Here is a 20339-nt window from a genome sequence, read left to right as displayed (position 1 = left end):
TTTTTTTTTTTGAATATGATGGATGCCCAAGACTATTTTTTCTTCTAGCTCAGCCACTGAAAAGGAGGACACCCGATTTAGAGTAATAATACCAGTAATTAGTAAATTACATAGCAAAAAGGAGTACCTAAGAATTAAAGTTTGAATACCAACAATTAGCCGACTATGAGACTGGGGAGTCTCTCTGACTCTCTGTATCGACGTTTAAACGTAAATTTACGTTATGCTTCGTGGTTTGCATTAGGTGTACAATATAGATCATCAAGCAGAGAAGCTCTACCATACGCTGTGCCTTGCCATTAACTAGAGCGTAACTACTAAACTAGTACTATATGTTATTATGTTTTTCGATAATTAGCTTGTTATAGTTCCCGTTATAGTACTATAGAATTACTTTTAAAAAATAAAAATAAATCAGTACTATAGTAGTGAGGTAATAATGGTGAAATTTATGGCAGCAGAAATTTGGAACTACTAACTACTACGATTCAACGTTGATTTGGTACGATAGAATCAAGAAACTATTAAGTAATTAGTATATAACAATTTATATATATAGTAGTGATTTAAACAACTAAACAAGTATTATAATACGTCACTAACAAGACTTGATGCATAACCAAACAAAACTTATAACGCGAAGTAACGCTAGCTAGAATTTGGAACCTAAATATGTTTTAACAATTAAGGTCTTTCATTTTGTGGAAAGTTTATTTTTTTAAGTTTGTCAGAGTAGGTCATGTGTAGTAACTGCACAATGATTAAAAAAATAAAATAATACATAAATATATGAGAAAGAAATAAAACTTTGGTTTCAACTATTGTTGTTTAGTTTTCACAATCCAATTAGTGTGGTTCTGAAAATTGTTTCATTATATAATGATCTGTTCAATTAAAATGTAGGAACTCTATGTTTTGTTTTATATGCAATTGCATCTTAGGATCCTTTCATCGGGAATTAAACCCACCTCATGGTCGGGGTATTTTGTCAAGTGTTTCATATGAATACAACAATTACGGGTTATAAAAACATTTCAAAGGACAATTATGAAAGCAAATTAAATCGTTTTTATACAGACGATATCAGGATCTTTCTTACACCATAAAACTCCAAACCGGTCATAAAAATGTTACCGACGAAATACAAATTCATAGAATATAATTATTAGGTTATTGTATTCATCAGTTGTCAGTCGAACTTTAACGTTTACACTAAACCATCAGAATTTAATGTCGATTCTAATTGATGGTATTTAGACGGATGAACATGAAACCATATATAACAACACCAAAAAACCATATATCTAACCAAATATCTGAAAGAATATAATTTAAGAAAATGTCACGTGTGTGTATAAGATTTACTGAAAATATTAAGGAATAATTATAAAAATAAATGTATTAATAAAAAAAATTCAATACATCTATCTAATTCTTTTTATATATTAGAAATAAAATGAGAAATATATTTTCAGAGCTTGATGAGGATAAAAAGCACATGGTCGGTCCACTTCTTCGTATTAGGTTTCCATATTTGTAACAATCTATGCAACAGTCCAGGCCATTGGCGTACATACAGTAGGTGGCAATACGGGATTTTGACACGTGTATTTCTCTGCCAAGAATGCCTTCATGTTCTTTTCTCCCCCACATGCAAATGCAATGGCTTTGGGCTGAATATTTTGTTTGTTCTTAAGATAAAGGTCATTAAAAAAAGTAATAATTAGTATCCTAACGTAGTAATTAATAGCTAAATGTATTTGTATCAGTAGTAATTGATTTTTTCTTTTGTTATTGGAAGCAAACACAATTTTACTGTATTGATCTTTTTGTTTCATCGTTTTTTAAAGACGAAAAAAGTACCTTTATTATATCATCTTTATATCGATGATGATTAGTTTCTAATAAAAAAGTTATATATAAATTATAATAATTGGCTATTAATAATTTTAATTTAATAATTTAATTTTTAATTTCTCATGAATAGTTTAACTATAGTTTTAATTTACTGATATTAATTAAATTTGGAATATATAGAAATCATTAAACAAAACAAAGAATATTTAATAAACGAAAGGGGAAAATATTTTTAGGAATACTATCACAAATAGATAGATGGTTTGAAGATATATATCTGAATTTTTTTTTCCACCATTTTTTGGTGAGGATCTGTATGATTTGTTTTTGGAAAATTGCAGTCTATAACCACAAAAAAAAAATTATAATTTACCCACTAACTATACTAACCATCAAAACTTTATATACTCTATATTTTATATATTAATTACATAATTAATCTTTTACACTATTTCCTCCCACCACAACCACCACCAGTCTACCATTACCTCCGACCACCTCCGGTCACCTCCGACCACATTCCAACGACGATCTCCGATCACATTCTGGTGATCACCTCCGGCCACCACTCCAACGACCACCTTCCAGTCACAACCTCCACCGGCCACTATTTTGGTGATCACTCCGACGACCACTTTCATGGGCCACAATTCCGGCCACTATCACCATTTGAGTGTAATATGGTAATCTCACAATATCCTTTGGTTACTCACTTAATTTCACTCATTATATGGCTATATTCTTCGTTACATTTGCTATTTTGGCTGTAGGCAAATTCACCTTTTTTTTTTCTTTTTTTTTTAAAAGAGCAGAGGAAAGGGGAAAACATTATGGATCTTATTATTTGTTTATCGGAAAAAGAGGCATTAGGCTGAGAGATGGGTTCCCATTCACCAATTCAGACTTTCTCAAGAACCATGCCAATTGCCACCTGACTCCTGACGTTCGTTTCTTTTTTGAAAAAGAAAACTAGAACAATTTCATAATATGATTTCATTACAGTATTTAGGATGCACACCAAAAAAATAGTAATAAACTATACTAAGTAAACGTTTATTATGAAATTTGTTTTTTCACTGCAAAATTTCATATATTTTTTTTTTTGAAAATTTTACTTTTATTTATAAATGATATATATATATATATATAAAATTTGGTCTGTTTCGACATATATAAAAATATTAGAGTAGTGCAATATGATTCCATACACTAATGAATTACTATGTAATATATATATATAGACCGGATATTTATATATATGTAAATATGATAATGGATATGTATCACCTGGACAGCCTGTGCGTCAAGGCACAAGAGGTTCGAGGTAGTCGGACAGATAGGAAACAATAGGACGTGTCTGTGTGTGTGTCATACAGAGCCTTTAGCTGCAGAAGTCCACTAAGATCTCTTTCTCTATCGTCGGGATAAAATATCCATATATTATTTATATATATGCTCCTCCTCATATATATATGTATACATAATACATTCTACAATTTACACTAAGCACAACATTTTATATATATAGTAAAATCTCTATAAATTAATAATATTGAAACTAAGAAAATCTATTAATTTATAGAGATTTTAATTTCTTGATAAATTAATAATTATTAATTTATAGAGATTTTCCTAATTTGGTTAAAAAACATTAAAAATAAAATTTTATGGTTATAACTAATATTTTTATAAAATCAATTACAATGAAAATAACAATTATCATGTTTTGACAATAGCACTCAAAGATTTTTATATACTAAAAATATCAAAAATGAACTCTAATAAAAATTAATGTATCTATATATACATATATTTGGATAATTCTATATAATTATTAATTTATATTATTGATGGGACCATATATTTATAAAAGATTTTCAAAAAAATTATTATTTTATTATATTATTGAATAATGTTCAAAATTACATTAGTCCCAAGTTGGGACTAAAGAAATTTATTAATTTATAGAAATTATTAATTTACAGAGTATTAATTAGAGAGGTTCTACTGTATATATTCTATTTTATACTAGCATAAACATGAAATGGAAATTATCATTAATGTCGACATTGACGTCAGGCGGTACGTGGAACAATAATTAATAGAGCGGTGGGGGTCAAAATGCAAATTTTACAATTTATCGTAGATGCTTAGTTAGATAATTTCCTAAATGTGTAATGTAGGACTTAACATAAACCAGACTCCCCAACCACATCTTCTACTAGATTTGTAAACTTCATTATTATTATTTTTTTTATCATTTGAATTTATTATTAATAGCAAATTATGAGAACAATTATATATGATTCTACAATGGGCAATTTTTTTCTGATCCTACTAAATTCACTACAAACACTCTTGCTCTCATGTGCTCCATGTTCTTGATGGTCACCTCCCTTCTCTATGCTCATCTTCATATGTATGTAGAATCACGGCGAACGACGGTAATTATGCATCACTAGACCTCATGGTATTTATTATCGTCTGTAAATTTGCCTCTATTAATCTGCACAATTAATAAATCGTATTATCTGAAAATTGAACCTCATACCTTATGGTATAGAAGCATTAATGAATCCTAAGCCAACTACTGGACCAACGAGGCTTCCACCTTCATTATTTTTTTTCGTATCTACAAATTTTACCATTTTTAAATTATCTGGTAATCACTATAACTAAGAAAATTGACACAACGTCAGTTAGTTATTTAGTCTTTACATAGACGTACCCCATAAGTATTTTGCAAATATATTTGAGAGAAAAAACTATAATTCTACCCTGTAGACTTTTTTTTAGTTAAGTTGGGCCCAAAATTTAGCCATTTAGTATTTTGTTAAGACCCTAAATTTATGTTTTACTTGAAGATACATAGAAAGATTTAAGATACACACGTATGTTTTGAAAATCTACGTATTAGATGAATACCATGCTAAGTTTTGGGGGATTTATCAATTAGAGTGATATTCACGGATCTTAATTATATTAGCTGAAATACTTTGAAAGAAAGGCGGATAGCTTGGAAATTTTTGTCTCTGTGAGTGAGTCTTTTGTGCTCGAGCGATTTTGCGTGTTGAAACAAGTTATTAGGAATTAATTAGTATCAAGGGTACGTCTTAAGGTCGAGTTGATACGATTAAATGAGTTTGTAAAACTTACATAAAATATTTTTAGTTATGTGTTTAGAGGTTTGGAGTAAATAAAGCTTGTTGAATTGCTTGGTCTCTATGTTCTCCATTTTCACTCCAATTTTTAGAGTAATAGTGAATGTTTGAAAATTTGGAACAATTCTGTAAGGTATATGATTATATCAATGAAGTACATTTGACTTGTTGGGAACTTCTTTTGAAATAATCTCCCAACTATTTGACAAATAAAAGACAGACGAAAAAAAAATCTCAAAACTAAACATCTTCATGCTTCGAGTAAAGTGTTACTATTTAACATAACCATTATGAAATTTTGGTAAACAAGCAAGATTTGCTTTCGTTATCCATTCATTACTGATTTAATTAGCATAGTGGCTTCTAATATGATATAGCCACACAATTAAGCCTCAAACCAAGTTTCCTAAAGACTCATAATTCTCGTATGATGTGAATGATGATAAAACCTCAAAATAAATGGTCACTCGTGATAGATAAATAAAACTAGTTAAACAAATCTTATAAATTGTTTAACAAAAAAAAAACAAGTCTTATAAATTTTCTAAAGTAATGTATTAAATTATTAATCGACCACCAGGCAGAGGCACACACATGGTTCATAGGCTAAAAGAAAAGGAGAGATACCACGACGGCTGATTATTCATTTTTATATGCAAATTGAGGTCGGACCAAATATATATGCAAATTGATTATTCATTATATATTTTGTTGATATCATACAAAGTGGCAAGGAGTTTTATCCCAACAAATTGCCAAGTCAAAGAAATGTTTTTATTTAATATGTAGATATTTATTTCCACCTAGTAATATGGAATTTGGGGTATTGTTTTTTTAGATATACCAAGTTTTTTTTCCTTTTTGTTAAAGATGAATTAAATTACAAAATTGGATTGTCATCTAGCTCAGAATTCTTGTGTTAACTTTTAAGTAGTAGAAGGTGCAATCTGATGAAGTTATAAGTAGAAATTGATTGTATATATTTGAAAGGTTGTGTATTCATAGATTCCAACATTATGGCATTACAGTTAATTGTGCAATGATGTTTTCTTGTTTAGGTATGTCGTATTAGCCTGCTTATTTCCGCAAAACTCGTATACTTGTTAAATGGAATCTGTATAACCGTAATAGGGGTTTTTCATTATCAGAAAGTTAAGACAATATAACGAGTTTCATTTGGAATATTTGTTCGAAGGAAAAGAAAGAGAGAAAGATTTAAGGCATATGGTATGATAGAAGCTTTTGACCATTTACTCAATCATTTATGTAAATGGAACCTACATGATGTCGACATTTTTGTAATGTGTAGGCTTCACTCCCTTAAGGACCCACGTAATTATTTTAGAAAGATATATACAAAAAATGAGCAATTCAAAGTATTTTATTTTATTTTTATTGAGTTTTCTTAGGATGTCCCCTCTATGCACATGACAGTGACTATCCACCTTAGTTATATATAAACTACAAACCCCTATTTTTGAGACACAATAAAAGAGATACGAAAAGCTTTCAAGAAGAAAGCAAAATTATTTCGAGGAGTAACAATTTGCAATCGCAAATAAAGGTAGCTGATGTAAATTGTCAAAAAAAAAAAAAAAAAAAAAAGAAGAATGCATTGTCAGTTTGTCACTCACTCCTTTAATATCTAGTAATTATTTATTAACCATTTCGTTTGTGTGTCACAGTATGACATTAACCATTTATGTGCATGTATCTCTTGATTAAAGTTATATATGTCAAAATAAGAGTAATATATAAATGTGAAGAAAAAGGAGGGATGAAAATGATGAAGGTGGTGGTGCAGAGAGGCCATAGAAAGAAAAAAACTAGCTGGCCAATTTACTCCCTGCAGAATCTGGCAATCTATTAGCCTTTCTTTAGATGGGACCTTCTTTGAGAGAAGAGAGAGAATAGTCTTCTCCATTTGATGGATCTGACTCACTGCTCCAAAAGATCACTCTCATTATTGAAAACAATTGTCAGTCCTTTTGGCCTCTGAGGACCTCCTACCGATCTTGTTTTGTCTTCTTGATTATAGAGTTCAGATGGGTGGCAATTAATTATCAGAAACTCCAGTTTAATTACAGACAATTCGTTTACACATCTCAGTTGTATTAACAGAGAACAGTAGAAATTTAGTAAAGTGATTTCTTTCTATAAAAACTTTTAGATTTTCTTTGGGGTTTTTAGGCAAAAAATTTGATATATATGTTCATATCTACATGAGTTTCTTATCTAGAATCTGAAATTCTGGAATTGAAAAGCAAGCAATTTTGAATCCGTAAAAGTTGGGCCTCGATTCGAGTATAATTATTATGAGGTCAGGATATGTATAATAAATTGTTTCTCACATATGCTTTGTAACTCTTTTATTTATAAATACAACTTTTGCTATTTTATGATATATTAGATTTAATTCAACATATCTTATAGATATTTAACTAATAATAATTTTAGTGTTTTGTATGTTTATTTGTTAATCAATAAAAAAAATTATCTGTTTTTTGTTTACGAATTTGATTACTATTTTTGGACGGATATGTGGAACTTCCACACTCGAAGTTAACATATACTCCCTCCATTTTAAAATATATGATGTTTTAATTAAAAAGTCTTTACTTTTAACAAGTTCAATAATATAAAATACTAAACTAATCTAAAAGTTGCATAGAAACTTGAAAACATTTTATATTATGAAACAAAAAAACTTCTCTAAAACATCTTATATTTTGAAACTGAAGGAATATTAACGTATAAGTATAAGGGCGTGAATGGAAACATGAGATAAGCGGTTTTCAAGAAAAAATTTGACAAAACCACACATGGTTATCAATCATACAGAAAATTATAAATTTGCGTTTTCCAAAAAAAATTGTTTTGTGATTTGCGGTTTTATGTACTGATTTTTTGTATTTGAACCGCTTTTGTAATGCAATATGTGTTTTATGCAGCGGTTTTCAACTAAAAACTGCAGTAACACTACACTATTATTATAACAATTAAATACATATACAAAGAAACATATAACTATTAATAAATAATTTAATAGTATGTTATGGGAAAATTAAAGTAATAGATAATATTTTTTTAATGTATTGTACTTTTTTATGATATAATTATTCAAAGCATTTAACAATATGTATGTTAAAAAAATAAATTTATATTTTGATTAATTTTTGTATAAGTGGTTTATAAAAATATGTTATTTTTATTTATTAATAAGGAAAAAATAATTAATTATTAATATATATATATAGTCTGCACCGCAAGTAGTTTTTTCACCAATCAAATATTATTCTGTACCGCTTATTTTGTACAAACCGCACTTATCCCGCAAATATATTTCTCCTACACGTACCGCAGTTGAACTGTACCGCACTATAATACCGCTTTCCCCGAAAAACCAAAACCGCGGTTACCATTCGAACCCTTAGTATATCAAATTGTAGGTCGGGTCCGGATAGCTCAAATTTGAAGATTTATGATATGTTTTCGTTTCTAAATGTATAACTAATAACTATAAGCATCACAAGTCATTGTAGTCAAAATTTAACTATATCACAATCTAGTAGAAGACAAAGTGAGTGTATTATTCTCTTATCAAATATATTTTGGGAATGACATAATCTTATTTGATATGACAAGCCATAGGATGGTATCACTATCTACAATCTTAATTGCACTAATATATAATTATATAAAATGACAAAATATATGCTGTGATTGAACCAAATAGAACATTTTGGCCCATATAGGTTCTACTTACCTAGTGATCAAGAGTTGTGAACCTTTCTTTTACCACATGATTATAACTCATATAAAACCTACACAAAAGTTCGAGGAATTCAAACTTTTGTCGGATTAATATTTAAGTTTCACAGATAGTTACATAATTGTAAGGAACTTTTACGACACAGTTAATCGTTTAGATATCAAAGTCTGTTTAAGCACAAATATGGATTGTGTTTTTGCTATGAATAGCAAAAAAGATGATAAGTTTAGAGATAAAATTTGGAAAATTAAAAGGAGACTGAGATAAAAGTACCGAAGAAACAAAAGAGGGCCAAATCATTGTCCTTCTCCTTTGACCATTTCCCCACCCTCCTCTCTCTCTCTCTCTCTCTCTCTCTCTTTCATCCCATTTATTTTTCTTTTTATTATTGTTAGAAGAATTATTATTTACTTCCTTTTGATAAAACCAAAAGAAGAATTGAAGTAAAAAACGAAGACCACAAAAAGGATTATTACAAAAAAAAAGGGAGTTTTTTCGTATCTAAGATTGAATATTTGTGAGTGTGACAATCTAACATTTCAATTTTCTATCATAAATTCGTCAATTTATCTTCCTTTTTTTTGTTCAAAAAATTCGTCAATTTATCATGTACTGTATTCCAGTTAAAATTATGTCCGGTGAAGTTTCATGTTTAATCAGAATTGAGTCATATATAGATTTGTTCGAGGTTTCAATTTCCATTTAGATTTAACCATAAAAGTATATGTAAAAATAGGGTAGCTTAGTTCTATTATTGATGCTGATGATCATCTTATTACTCATCACAATAAACAAATATGGTTCCATGCAGTATATAAAATACGACCAACGATTTTTGCATACACTTTCACAATAAACAACTTTACATGCATAATAAAAGTTGTATGATAGACAGTTTTAGCTACACCACATTCAAGATTATATAATTTATCCCTTACCACACAGAATATCAAAAAACAACGCAACCAACAAAAAAAAAACACTTCACGACACTAAACTCTTGGTACACCAAGACTAAACAAAAGGACTTCAACCCAACTTCGTTTTGTTTTACATTATCCAAATACATATAGATGTGATCTGACGACTTATAAAACTTCTAGTTATAATCAACATAGAATTTGTAGGTCTTTTATGTTTACGTTTATTCGAGGTACAATCCAGTGGTAGTGTATAATAATAACATGTTCGTTCTCATTCGTTAATGGTTGTTACTTAAAGTCTCTGAATGGAGCTGTAAAAACAGATTGTACTATACCGGTCAAATCCGGTCCTACTACTCACTCTCATCTAACTCCCTTTGTATTTGTTTCTTCTTCTCTCTTTATCACTCACAGTCTCGCATACTGATTTTCACAACTGTCCTGTCATTTTCTCGGTTTGGTTTAGCCAAATTTGAGATGTCCCGGTTTATATAATGTATTCTTGGTCGAGGGAAATCACACGAATCTTCTTCTTAACAACCAGCCCGAGTCTGTTTGATTTCATCCATTGGCCCAGGAAGGAAACACAAGTCCATATCACATTCTTTTAAGTAACAACACTTTTAGTATGACGAAGAGTCAAAATAAAAACAACTTGTACACCCATTTGTTTAACAGAAACCAAACTTAGCCACCCTTATGAATTGCAGGAACACGAGAATGAAAGAATCTATAACGTAAAAAGCAAACGAACAAAATAATCACAACTTCAAAGCAATGTGTAGTGTACAAAAACTTCAAGAGTCTCTCTCACTTGTAGAGTTTTTCCATGAGATTCCTCAGCTTCATCACATCCACACCTACAATCTCTGCTTTCTTCACGCCTCCTTTGAAGAATTGTAGTGTTGGCTGTATTCAACATAATGCTCCATTAGATGGGCTCATATAGATGCAGTACTAGTTCATGCTTGATCTTAGAAAGTAAAGTTATCTTTAAAAGGAACAGAGGATGTTACCACAGCAGAGACATTTTGCTTCCCAATAGCATTTGTAAGACCGCCCTACAAAGAAGCAAGAAAAAATATCTTTGTAAATGGAGCTTACAGTGATATTCATAAGAAGATAGCTTATTTCTGCGTGACTTAACAACAAAATTAATCTACTACGCGACTTGACTTATGTCGTTTTCAAGGATGTGACATCAGTAACCAGTAGTTGTAGCCAGCAGAGTGTAGCAATTGATCTCAGACTTTCCATTAGTTGAGATATTCATTTGGTTCTACATATCGACTATTTAAAAGGCTTTAGATAGCAGAAACTTGAAAAGCCTTTGACTATAAACAATGGTGGCTTTGATCGCATGATGATATCATGATACTAATATAGACTTACGAAAGCCATTCTAGTGAACATAGATATTTAAATGCAACCATATATACCTCGTCAATGTCGACCTTATACGTTGTTACATCAGGATACTTATTACTGAGCTCCAATATTACAGGAGCGAGAAGCCTGCCTATAGTCAAACCACTAATACATAAATTAATACCACCACTCGTCTGTAAGATGTTAAATGCAGAACAAAAACTTGCTTTCAGGAAGGAAACTAAAAACTTACAAGGTCCACACCAAGCAGCAGTGAAATAGAAAACTGATGGCAAAGATCCATCTGAACAATGTATACATCAAAAGAGGAGATAAAGGAACTAAATCATACTAAACCACTCATATAGTTCTGAAGTAGATAACAAAGAAGAAACACAGGACAATTTATTTACCTCTGGCTTTGCTCAATGCACTATTGAACTCCGCCTCCGATTTCAACACTACAAAGCTGGATCTATCTAAAATTTTCAAGTAGCAAGGATCAGCAAAAAATCTCACACAAATAAGAAACAAGGTATACTCATTACAAAGAATATGATCAGAAAACTCCAATCCAGTACCCTCAAGCTAAAGCTCATTTTTTTACCAATTCAATCTCATTTCTAAGCAAATAAAACAATCACCTAGACCAATACCATCGATGCTTAACACTACACCAAATTCATGTATCTATACAAGAATACCACAGAACCAAATTAAATTTACCTTTTGCTGCAAAGCAAAAGCTACTTCGATCAGGAAGAGGAGTGTTTAAGAAGTTGAACTCAGTCGAAACATAAATAGTGGAAGCAGCTAAGAAAGAGTTTCTCCCTATCTGCAAAAAAAAAAAAAAAAAAACGAGGTTTGGGAATAGAATCAGAGATGGTCGCGATATAAAGATGTCTTAAGAGAAAGAGAGAGAGTTGAAAAAGAACCTGATGAAAATTAGACCATTGACTCTTCATCGTATGAACACACAACGAAGCTTCTGATTTCAAAGATCCCTCCTTTTTCGTCGATTTAGGGTTTCTTGAATTTTCCGATTTGTAAAGGTTTCTTCTTTTTTTTTTCCTCCACCACAGCGTTCTCTCTCCCGCCGCGCACGGCGAAGTTGCGAAACTAAACAAATAAATAAATTACAAAATAACCCATACAAAAGCTACAATTTCTAAATTATCCCCGTAAAAACATAATACAAAGATATGACACCATTTTATAACCAAACGACGTCGTTTTTGATTTTATTTGCCCGCGAAACGACTTTGTGAAGAAACGACACCGGTTTATGACAAACCCGAAGAGTCTAAAAAAAGGCGAAGTCTTTGTCTTTTGTCGTCAAAAAACCCCATAAACCCTAGAACTTGAATCCTCTACTCGAAATGCAGTTTCTTGCGAGGTCACTATCGAAGTCGATAAGACCTTCGTTGATATCAACTGCTACTAGACAATCGTTGGTTCTTTCTCAGCGATGTCATTCAACTTTTTCTACGGGAAGTAGTAGCCGTACTCGCGGAGCTGAGAAATCGTCGGAGGAGTGGCCGAGACCGGCGGAGGTACCTTACCAACCCAAAATCGCGAATTCTATTGATTTGATTGGGTACGTTCACCAGCCAGTTCAGTGCGACTCTACAACTGATGGAAAGTTCTGGGCTGGAACAGTCATTTCCCATGAACCTTCTTCTGATTCCAAATCCGAGTCTGATTCATCTACTAATTTCTGGTTAGTCTTTTTTTTTTAAAAAAATTGTTTCTTTTTTTGGTGTTTTGAGAGTTTTTTGCATGTTGGGTCTCAGAACTGAGTTAAAAAGTTTAAGACTTTAAGCCATGATTTTGAATTTGGTGGGTTATGATTCTCAACTGTGTTGAATGTTCTTGTAAAGTTTAAGACTTTAAGCCAAGATTTTGAATTGCAGATTGGGTTCTTGTTAAGTTTAAGACTTTAAGTCAAGATTTTGAATTGCAGTTTGAATTGTAGATTGGGTTCTTGTAAAGTTTAAGGCCTCAAGCCATGATTCGTGTCAATCTATTGTCTAAGCATTTCTACATTCTGCTTAAAAAACGGGATTTGCTGGATTTTAGGCTGTTACGAAGTTGATATTTGTTAGGATGATGTATTTGGTATATTGTATTGATACGACATTTTGTTGGATTCTGTGAACCATTCAGGATTCCGCTACTGTTTGAAGGGGATTTAGCTCATATGGCTAACTCTTATTTGAAGAAAAACGATCGGGTTCATATTACAGGACAGATTTTAGGAGATGTGATTCAATCTGGAGCCAATTCTGAGCAAGCGTATGTTCAGATGTTTAAAAGCTTTCATGGTAGCTTTTCACATCAAGTAATGGTTCATGATCTCCACTATATTGAAGGTTCTAAACCTTTACCAAAAGCTTTGCCAACGTTGGACCAAAATGAAGGTGTGCTAAAGCATTCTGGTAAGTGCATCGATCATGTTTCTTTCTTGATACGTGTTTGGCTATCTATAACCGATGATGGCTCTAACCATGAATATTTGGTCTTCTTTGTTCTTAGCTAGCGTTAAAAAGGTAAGAGAATTTGGAAGTAATCGTTGGACTGATCTTGTTGATTGTCCGAATGAATGGTTTGATTACCGGGAAAGCAAAGAGAATGGATCGGTAATTGAACTTATTCTAGTGGTTCTATTTGTTACAATGCCGTGATCCATTTGTCAAAAAAGTTTCCTTTATTTCTTGATATCTCTCTGTCTACAGGTACATCCTAAACACCCTGATTTCAAGAAGAGAGACGGGAGTGAAGCGCTTTGGCTTAACCAAGCTCCCAAAGATATTTTGTCCGAGCTCAAAGATGTGAAGTTTGATATTCCAAATTACTTGAAACAACCAAAGGGTAAGGGAAACAGTTGTCTTACCATTGAATCTCAAATAGAATTGGAATGACAGCTGAACTTCTTTGTCTCTGACTCAGAAGATGCAATATCCAATTTTGTTTAACAATCTTGCTTCTGTAAAACATGTGAAGCCGGAGAGGAATCATGGAAGGACTTGGTGGGAAACATGAGTAATTGGTGGGACAATAGATTGAACAAGGTAAACAAAGTAAAAACCTTTACCTCTTTAATCAAATCCTTTCTACATCTACTATAATAACATACCAATCATTCAAAAACTCAAATCCATGTAGAGAAACCCAAAATCGCCGGATTTCAAGCACAAAGAAACCGGTGTAGGTCTCTGGCTGAATGATTCTCCGAGCTGGGTGTTAGAAAGACTGCCTCCTCCAAAGAGCAAATGAAGTGACCAATGTTCATGTTGCGTCGCTCTAATATTTTTATATGGCTTCTATGGATAGTTGAAATGTTAGTCATAGACGTTTTATCTTATGTGCATATATTAGAACATAGAGATTCTATCTTCAAGCAGAAAGAAACAGAGATGTTCCAGTTCTCTTCGTCTCATTTATTTAATTAAGTTACGGGCTTAGTCCAATTCGATTCCTTAAAAGACTAGCTTAATATTTATAATTGAATAGAAAAAAAAGAGAAGTGAAGGAAGAGAGAGAGATTAGGGTTTATGCTTAGTGAAACAAGAAACGTCATAAAAGAACACTATAAGACGTCGCAGTAAAACGACAAAGATCAGCAGGAACGAATCGATGGGGAAAGTAACCTTACTTCATATATTTGACATGTGGGATGTGGAAGATGCTGAGAAATATATAATGGTCGAAGATACGTTACTCATTAGAGGCAATATTCATACGGGTGAGATTATTTTTTGTACCTTACGAATGCGATGTAGGATACGGTATAACTTATGTTGTCTATTACGATCTCAAGAAGAGTAAGCTTAGGTTTAGAAATGTTGCATTTGATTTAGGAACTCTGTTCCCACATATTTCTGTAATGAGAGTGCTATGCCCTTGTAAGGAGATCATTATTGCAAAGGCAAAACAAGTGAGGGCCAATTTTGCCTTCTACGGATATGAGAAACGTGGTAGTACTTATGTGTGCATAAATTGGAACAAAGAGTCTAGACCAGAGACATATGCATGGTGAAATTTGATTTTATTAATTACTCTCTTACAATTTGATGTTATAAAGATATTAGAAGTAAAGTCTCAAGAGTCCAACACTGATTCATGACTTCAAGTCTTTTATTCTTCATCTCTTCTATGCCTGCGCTTCCACCATGCATACAATGTAGAAACCATCCATTAACCTTTGTTTTTACAATATTTTAGGTCTTTCCAATTTTTTTCTTAAGTTTGATACAAAGGGTTAACATTTCTTCAATAGTTACAGAAATATGGTAATAACTCATTAAAAATACTGTTTCTTTGACATTTTCTCAAAACTGTTAATTAAACTATTGTTTTCCTCTTGCTTATTGAATATATATATATATATATATATATATATATATATACCTCAACGAAGTTTGTGACATCTACGGTAGCAATTCTGAAGGCATTTGATCGGAAGTGCACCGGTGGTGGCACATTCTTGAATGCAATTTTCACGGCATTGAGCCAACGTCTCTCCATTGACAATATTCATTGCCATTACCATTACCATTGTCATCACAAACACAATTACAATAATCGAATTCCAATTTGCACCCATATTTTTTGCTTTTTTAGCTGCCTGTTTTTTTTTTTTTTTTTTTTTTTTTTTTTCTTTGGTACTTTAATGAATAGTTTTTAGCTATCTTCTATTTATAATCCTTTCTGAAACTGTTACCTCTTCTCAGTATATTTTTCTTTGTGGCAGAATCTTTTTTTGGTCAAAGTTTCTCTATATCTCATTTTTGTTAATAACAACAAATCAGGGAAAAAGGAAAATGAATCTTTTCTTTGTGGCAGAATCTTTTCTTGGTCAAAATTTCTTTTATTCTTATTTATGTTAAGACAAATTCTTTTTGTACATTATTTCTTTGTGTTTAGAGGAATTTTTTTGTTATATGATTTTAATGGATTTGGAAATCCAAACAAAATGATTTGTTATTGAATCATTAATTTTAAAATACTTCTCAAAATTATGTGTTATTGATTTTATGATTTACAAATATTATTTAAAATTTCATAATATTCATTTAATGATTTATTTTTGAATTTCAAAATCTACATTGATCACGTTTTAAATATTTTTATATATCATAAATAGATTTGAATGTGTAAAATAAAAGAATACAATTCAACAACAGTCCCTTAGTCAATGTGAGACTTTGGGGAAAAAAAAGAGAAATGATAAAATATCGAAAATGATTATTGTCAGAAGTGGGGTTTGAACCCACGCCCTCTTACGAGGACCAGAACTTGAGTCTGGCGCCTTAGACCACTCGGCCATCCTGACTTACTTGTGGTTCTTCGTAAATAGAAATAGATAACACCTACTAGTTAGGAAAATTATGTAATTAAGCAAAACGTGTGGGCTTTAACGAAATATTTCAGAAGAACGTTCCTTTTCTTATAAATACAAAAGAGTAAACCTTAAAAGATAAAAAATAAAACAGAGAAGATCGCAGAAGTGCCAATAGAAACCCTAGCGAGCGGAGGGGGGACGAAGGAGACAAAGAACGAGACTTTGGGAGACGGGAGCTTTCGATTTCGATTAGATTTGAGATCATCAATCTCGTGAAATCAAAAATACATAGGAGAAAGGTTTAGTGATGGGTAAGAAGAAGAAGAGAGCGACGGAGAAGGTGTGGTGTTATTACTGCGACAGAGAGTTTGATGATGAGAAGATTCTGGTGCAGCATCAGAAAGCTAAGCACTTTAAGTGCCATGTCTGTCATAAGAAGCTTTCTACAGCTAGTGGCATGGTGATTCATGTTCTTCAGGTTCATAAAGAGAATGTTACAAAGTATGTGGCTTTTTTTTTTTTTTGACCCTTTCCCCTTATGGCTCCTTTTTGTGTATTGGGTTGATTTGGATATTAGGGTTGATGCCTCTATGATCTTGTTCTGTGTGATCATCTTTTGGTTAATGTTAAATGTCCTAATTTACTGCTGTTTTGTGGTTTGGATCGGTTGATTGTGGATGTTTATTGAGAAATTAGTGAATTTGAATCGTTTTTTGGATTGGGTATTGAAGGGGTTTGGTTAATTTCATACATATCTGCTGGTCATAAACCCTGATTTCTGTTTAGGAAAGGAACAATCTTTTGCTTGATAGGTTGTCTAGGCATAACTGGAGGGGGTATTGTAGTAGCTTTTAATGTGTTTGCATGTTGAATTTGGAATTTGATTTGTTTTTTTTTCCCTTTGGTTCGTTTAGTTGAATTTTGAGACCTCGGTATTATCAACTCAGTTCTTGTAAATGTTGTTTTTGGTCTGATTTGATTAGGGAACCCTTTCAGTTCCATACATTGTGTTTGCAGAGATGCACTATTATATAGGCCCCTCTTTGTTTGATTCCATGACACAACTAACTTTGATATCTTTTACATTTTTCATACCAGGGTTCCTAATGCTAAAACCGGTCGAGATTCAACCGATATTGAAATATATGGAATGCAAGGAATTCCACCCGATGTCTTGGCTGCTCATTACGGAGAAGAAGGTAAGGAGCTGAGATGATTGTTTACATTATTGGCCATCGATTTAGAGAAGTAATGTAAGTAGTACGTCTGTCACTTCGTCAAGTGCTTTGGGTTCATTGCATCTAATGGTCATAAACTCGTTCTTATTTTGATGCGGCTTTTTGCCTTTTTAAAGTTATTAAATTTTTTTATTGTGCTGGTTTATTTCATATGGACATATGGTACCTTTTGAACTGAACTCATGTTTTCTGCAGAGGAAGAGCCTCCAGCAAAAGCTGCGAAAGTCGAAATTCCTTCTACGCCTCTTGGTGGTGCAGTTCCTAGACCATATGGAATGGTATATCCGCCTCAACAAATGCCTGGTGTTGTGCGACCAATGTATGCACCTTTAACGCTATTCTCTCTCTATCGCTGTTACTTGTTGAGTTTGCAGATGCTGTCTTTGTTTAGTTCTCTTGCTTCTTTTGGTTTCCTGGTCCTAAAATTTGGTGCACTCAAAATGATGCGAAAGGTTATTGGTTTCTTTAGCTTGTTCCTGTCCTAGACCTATGATAATTTTGTTCCTCTATATAAGACCACTATAACATCTGTAGTATACATTTTTCGAAGTAGATCTTTATTTAAGATACTGTTGCACTCAACCAAATATGACCCATAAGGTTCTTACTTCCCGTAACTTGTTCTCGGGATTTTCCAAGATAGAACAATTATTCTTTCGTTCCTCTTCAAGACCACAATAACACTTGTATCTAAGATATTGTAATATGTATAGCTACTGACCATGATATATAATTTCGTGTCAGCAGGTATTATCCCGGTGCTACTATACGTCCTCCTGGTCCTGTATGGCCTATGCCGCCTCCTCGCCCACAACAATGGTATCCGCAAAATCCAGCGGTTTCTGTACCTCCAGCTGCTCATTTAGGGTATCGACCACAACCACTTTTTCCTGTTCAAAATATGGGGATGACGCTGCCAACCTCAGCTCCTGTAGTACAACCTTCACCAATGACTGGAGTTACACCTCCTGGGATTCCTTCATCATCACCTGCAATGCCGGTTCCTCAACCTCTGTTCCCTGTTGTGAATAACAGCATTCCTTCTCAAGCTTCACCATTTTCTACTCCTCTGCCTGTTGGTGGGGCTCAGCAGCCGTCTCATGCAGATGCTTTAGGATCAGTAAATGCTTATCCGCCCAACAATTCTATCCCAGGTTCAATCTTAAGTTCTTAGAGTCATTGGCTTACATTTGTTTAGCTGTTTCGTGTCAAAACACCAGCTGATATCTTTATAATGTTGTGTTACAATAGGTGGGACTAATTCCCATTCTTATGCCTCTGGTCCAAACACCAGTGGTCCTTCAATTGGTCCACCTCCAGTAATTGCAAATAAAGCTCCTAGCAATCAGCCTAATGAGGTCTATCTTGTATGGGATGATGAAGCGATGTCTATGGTTAGTTTATTTCTTTACATCATGTTTGAGCGAAAATTGTGAGTAATGAATCATTTGTTAATCTGACGCAATGTGTCTGTATCTGCAGGAGGAGAGAAGAATGTCCTTACCGAAATACAAAGTGCACGATGAAACCAGCCAGGTAAGTTCTGATTTGCCCTGTTTAAAGTTAAGAAGAGTTTACTTTTGCACGTCTAACCCAATCGGTAGGCTTTATTTATGCTTCTCCATTCCAGATTCTATTGTTTCTGTGCTAAGGAGGTACCACGATATCATTCAGTTTATAATTTTATTCCCTTAAGATACGATAAGAAGTACTTAGGCAAGAAACTTAAGCATTTCGAATCATTAATGTTCAAAAGGTATCATTAGTAGCTTCCAATAGTACTAGCAATAGGTAGTAAAGAAAATCACCTTTGTATCTGTTTGTTTTTCATTATGTATCTCCTGTCTCTTGTATTGTATAAAAAATGTGGTGATTGGTTCCACAAGATCATACTCTACAGGTTTGGTTTCAAACCCAGGTCAGCTCTTTTTATATTCTTAACTTTGCAAAGCTTGGTACCTTTGCACAATCACGACCTTGGGAGACCATAAAGAACAAAACTTGTTTAAGTCTTTCGCATAATAAAGCATCCAACTTTTTTACTCAGAACCAAGTTTGGTAATTGTTGCAGATGAACTCGATAAATGCAGCCATAGACAGACGAATCTCAGAGAGTAGGCTTGCTGGGCGGATGGCGTTTTAGATTTCAGCACCAAACAAAACCAAACCTGTGGCGAAGATAAAAGGCGATAATGAAGGGGCTTTGTTACTACAACTCTTCACTCACTTTTGTTCAGATTTTCAGAAGCTGAATTTATGATCTGACTTAAAGCTGTTACTTTCTGTTGTATTCTTTAGCTAAGGTGAGTTAGTTTACCATTTTCATTGTTTTAGGGATCTCAGAGATGTTTCTCTCCAAAAGTTTGAGTCTTTCTTTCTTTTTATGTCCTTGGGAGACTTCAAGAACCTTGGTCTCTTTTTGTTCTGAAATCTGAATTGATCAAGTATTATATAATACAGATTCACCAAAAGTGTTTGCATCGTATTTTTAGTATACAAAGTAAAACTCATTCCATTAACGGTATATGCAAGCCTCTGACGCAAACGATTAAAATTGGAAGTCTGTATTACAAACATACACATGAAACCTCAAAATAAGGAATACCTCAAAATTTATCGAATACAAACGTTAGGGGTTAAAAATGGGATTTGTCTAAAATGAAGGGGTCTATCTGT

General features: G+C 32.7%; 3 protein-coding genes, 1 long non-coding RNA gene and 1 other non-coding gene across 12 annotated transcripts; 2 read left to right on the top strand and 3 right to left on the bottom strand.

Annotated features, from left to right (window-relative positions):
• Positions 1-2252: 2252 nt before the first annotated feature.
• On the bottom strand, positions 2253-3351 carry LOC147946890 (uncharacterized). The gene is made up of 2 exons (XR_015586969.1): positions 3145-3351; positions 2253-2808 (listed from the first exon to the last, which is right to left on the bottom strand). It is a non-coding gene; the product is annotated as an uncharacterized LOC147946890 (long non-coding RNA).
• A 6943-nt stretch (positions 3352-10294) lies between these two features.
• LOC104777141 (thioredoxin O2, mitochondrial) lies at positions 10295-12264 on the bottom strand. Of its 3 annotated transcripts, none has more exons than XR_015592308.1 (7): positions 12017-12215; positions 11808-11916; positions 11495-11560; positions 11335-11385; positions 11153-11246; positions 10730-10774; positions 10295-10622 (listed from the first exon to the last, which is right to left on the bottom strand). XR_015592308.1 is itself a non-coding variant. In XM_010501351.3 (7 exons), the coding sequence occupies exons 1-7, from the start codon at positions 12044-12046 to the stop codon at positions 10524-10526; spliced, it is 480 nt and encodes a 159-aa protein (XP_010499653.1). In that variant the 5' UTR covers positions 12047-12264; the 3' UTR covers positions 10295-10523. The 3 variants fall into 3 exon arrangements, 2 of the variants coding, with proteins under 2 accessions (XP_010499653.1, XP_087360208.1); XM_010501351.3 differs by having other exon boundaries at positions 11153-11232; positions 12017-12264; XM_087504082.1 differs by having other exon boundaries at positions 11153-11385.
• Positions 12265-12352: 88 nt separating this feature from the next.
• On the top strand, positions 12353-14551 carry LOC104777140 (protein OSB4, chloroplastic). Its single transcript, XM_010501349.3, has 6 exons — positions 12353-12801; positions 13248-13519; positions 13617-13720; positions 13817-13952; positions 14085-14152; positions 14247-14551. The coding sequence occupies exons 1-6, from the start codon at positions 12461-12463 to the stop codon at positions 14355-14357; spliced, it is 1032 nt and encodes a 343-aa protein (XP_010499651.1). The 5' UTR covers positions 12353-12460; the 3' UTR covers positions 14358-14551.
• Positions 14552-16332: 1781 nt separating this feature from the next.
• On the bottom strand, positions 16333-16416 carry TRNAL-CAA (transfer RNA leucine (anticodon CAA)). Its single transcript has one exon. It is a non-coding gene; the product is annotated as a tRNA-Leu (tRNA).
• A 118-nt stretch (positions 16417-16534) lies between these two features.
• Positions 16535-20134, top strand: LOC104777139 (protein SUPPRESSOR OF FRI 4). 6 transcript variants are annotated; one of them, XM_087504132.1, is made up of 7 exons: positions 16535-16926; positions 17524-17624; positions 17859-17982; positions 18411-18817; positions 18915-19057; positions 19146-19199; positions 19735-20134. In XM_087504132.1, exons 1-7 carry the CDS (start codon positions 16733-16735, stop codon positions 19804-19806), a joined length of 1095 nt encoding a protein of 364 aa, XP_087360258.1. In that variant the 5' UTR covers positions 16535-16732; the 3' UTR covers positions 19807-20134. The 6 variants fall into 6 exon arrangements, with proteins under 6 accessions (XP_087360258.1, XP_087360255.1, XP_087360252.1 ...); XM_087504129.1 differs by having other exon boundaries at positions 16564-16926; positions 18408-18817; XM_087504141.1 differs by having other exon boundaries at positions 16585-16926; positions 17524-17678.
• Positions 20135-20339: the final 205 nt, after the last annotated feature.

This window comes from Camelina sativa, chromosome 3 (assembly GCF_030686135.1).
Source record: "Camelina sativa cultivar CO46 ecotype springtype chromosome 3, ASM3068613v1".
Taxonomy (NCBI): Eukaryota; Viridiplantae; Streptophyta; class Magnoliopsida; order Brassicales; family Brassicaceae; genus Camelina; species Camelina sativa.
Note: the sequence above shows the minus strand (reverse complement) of the source record. Positions and strands in the feature narration are given on the sequence as shown.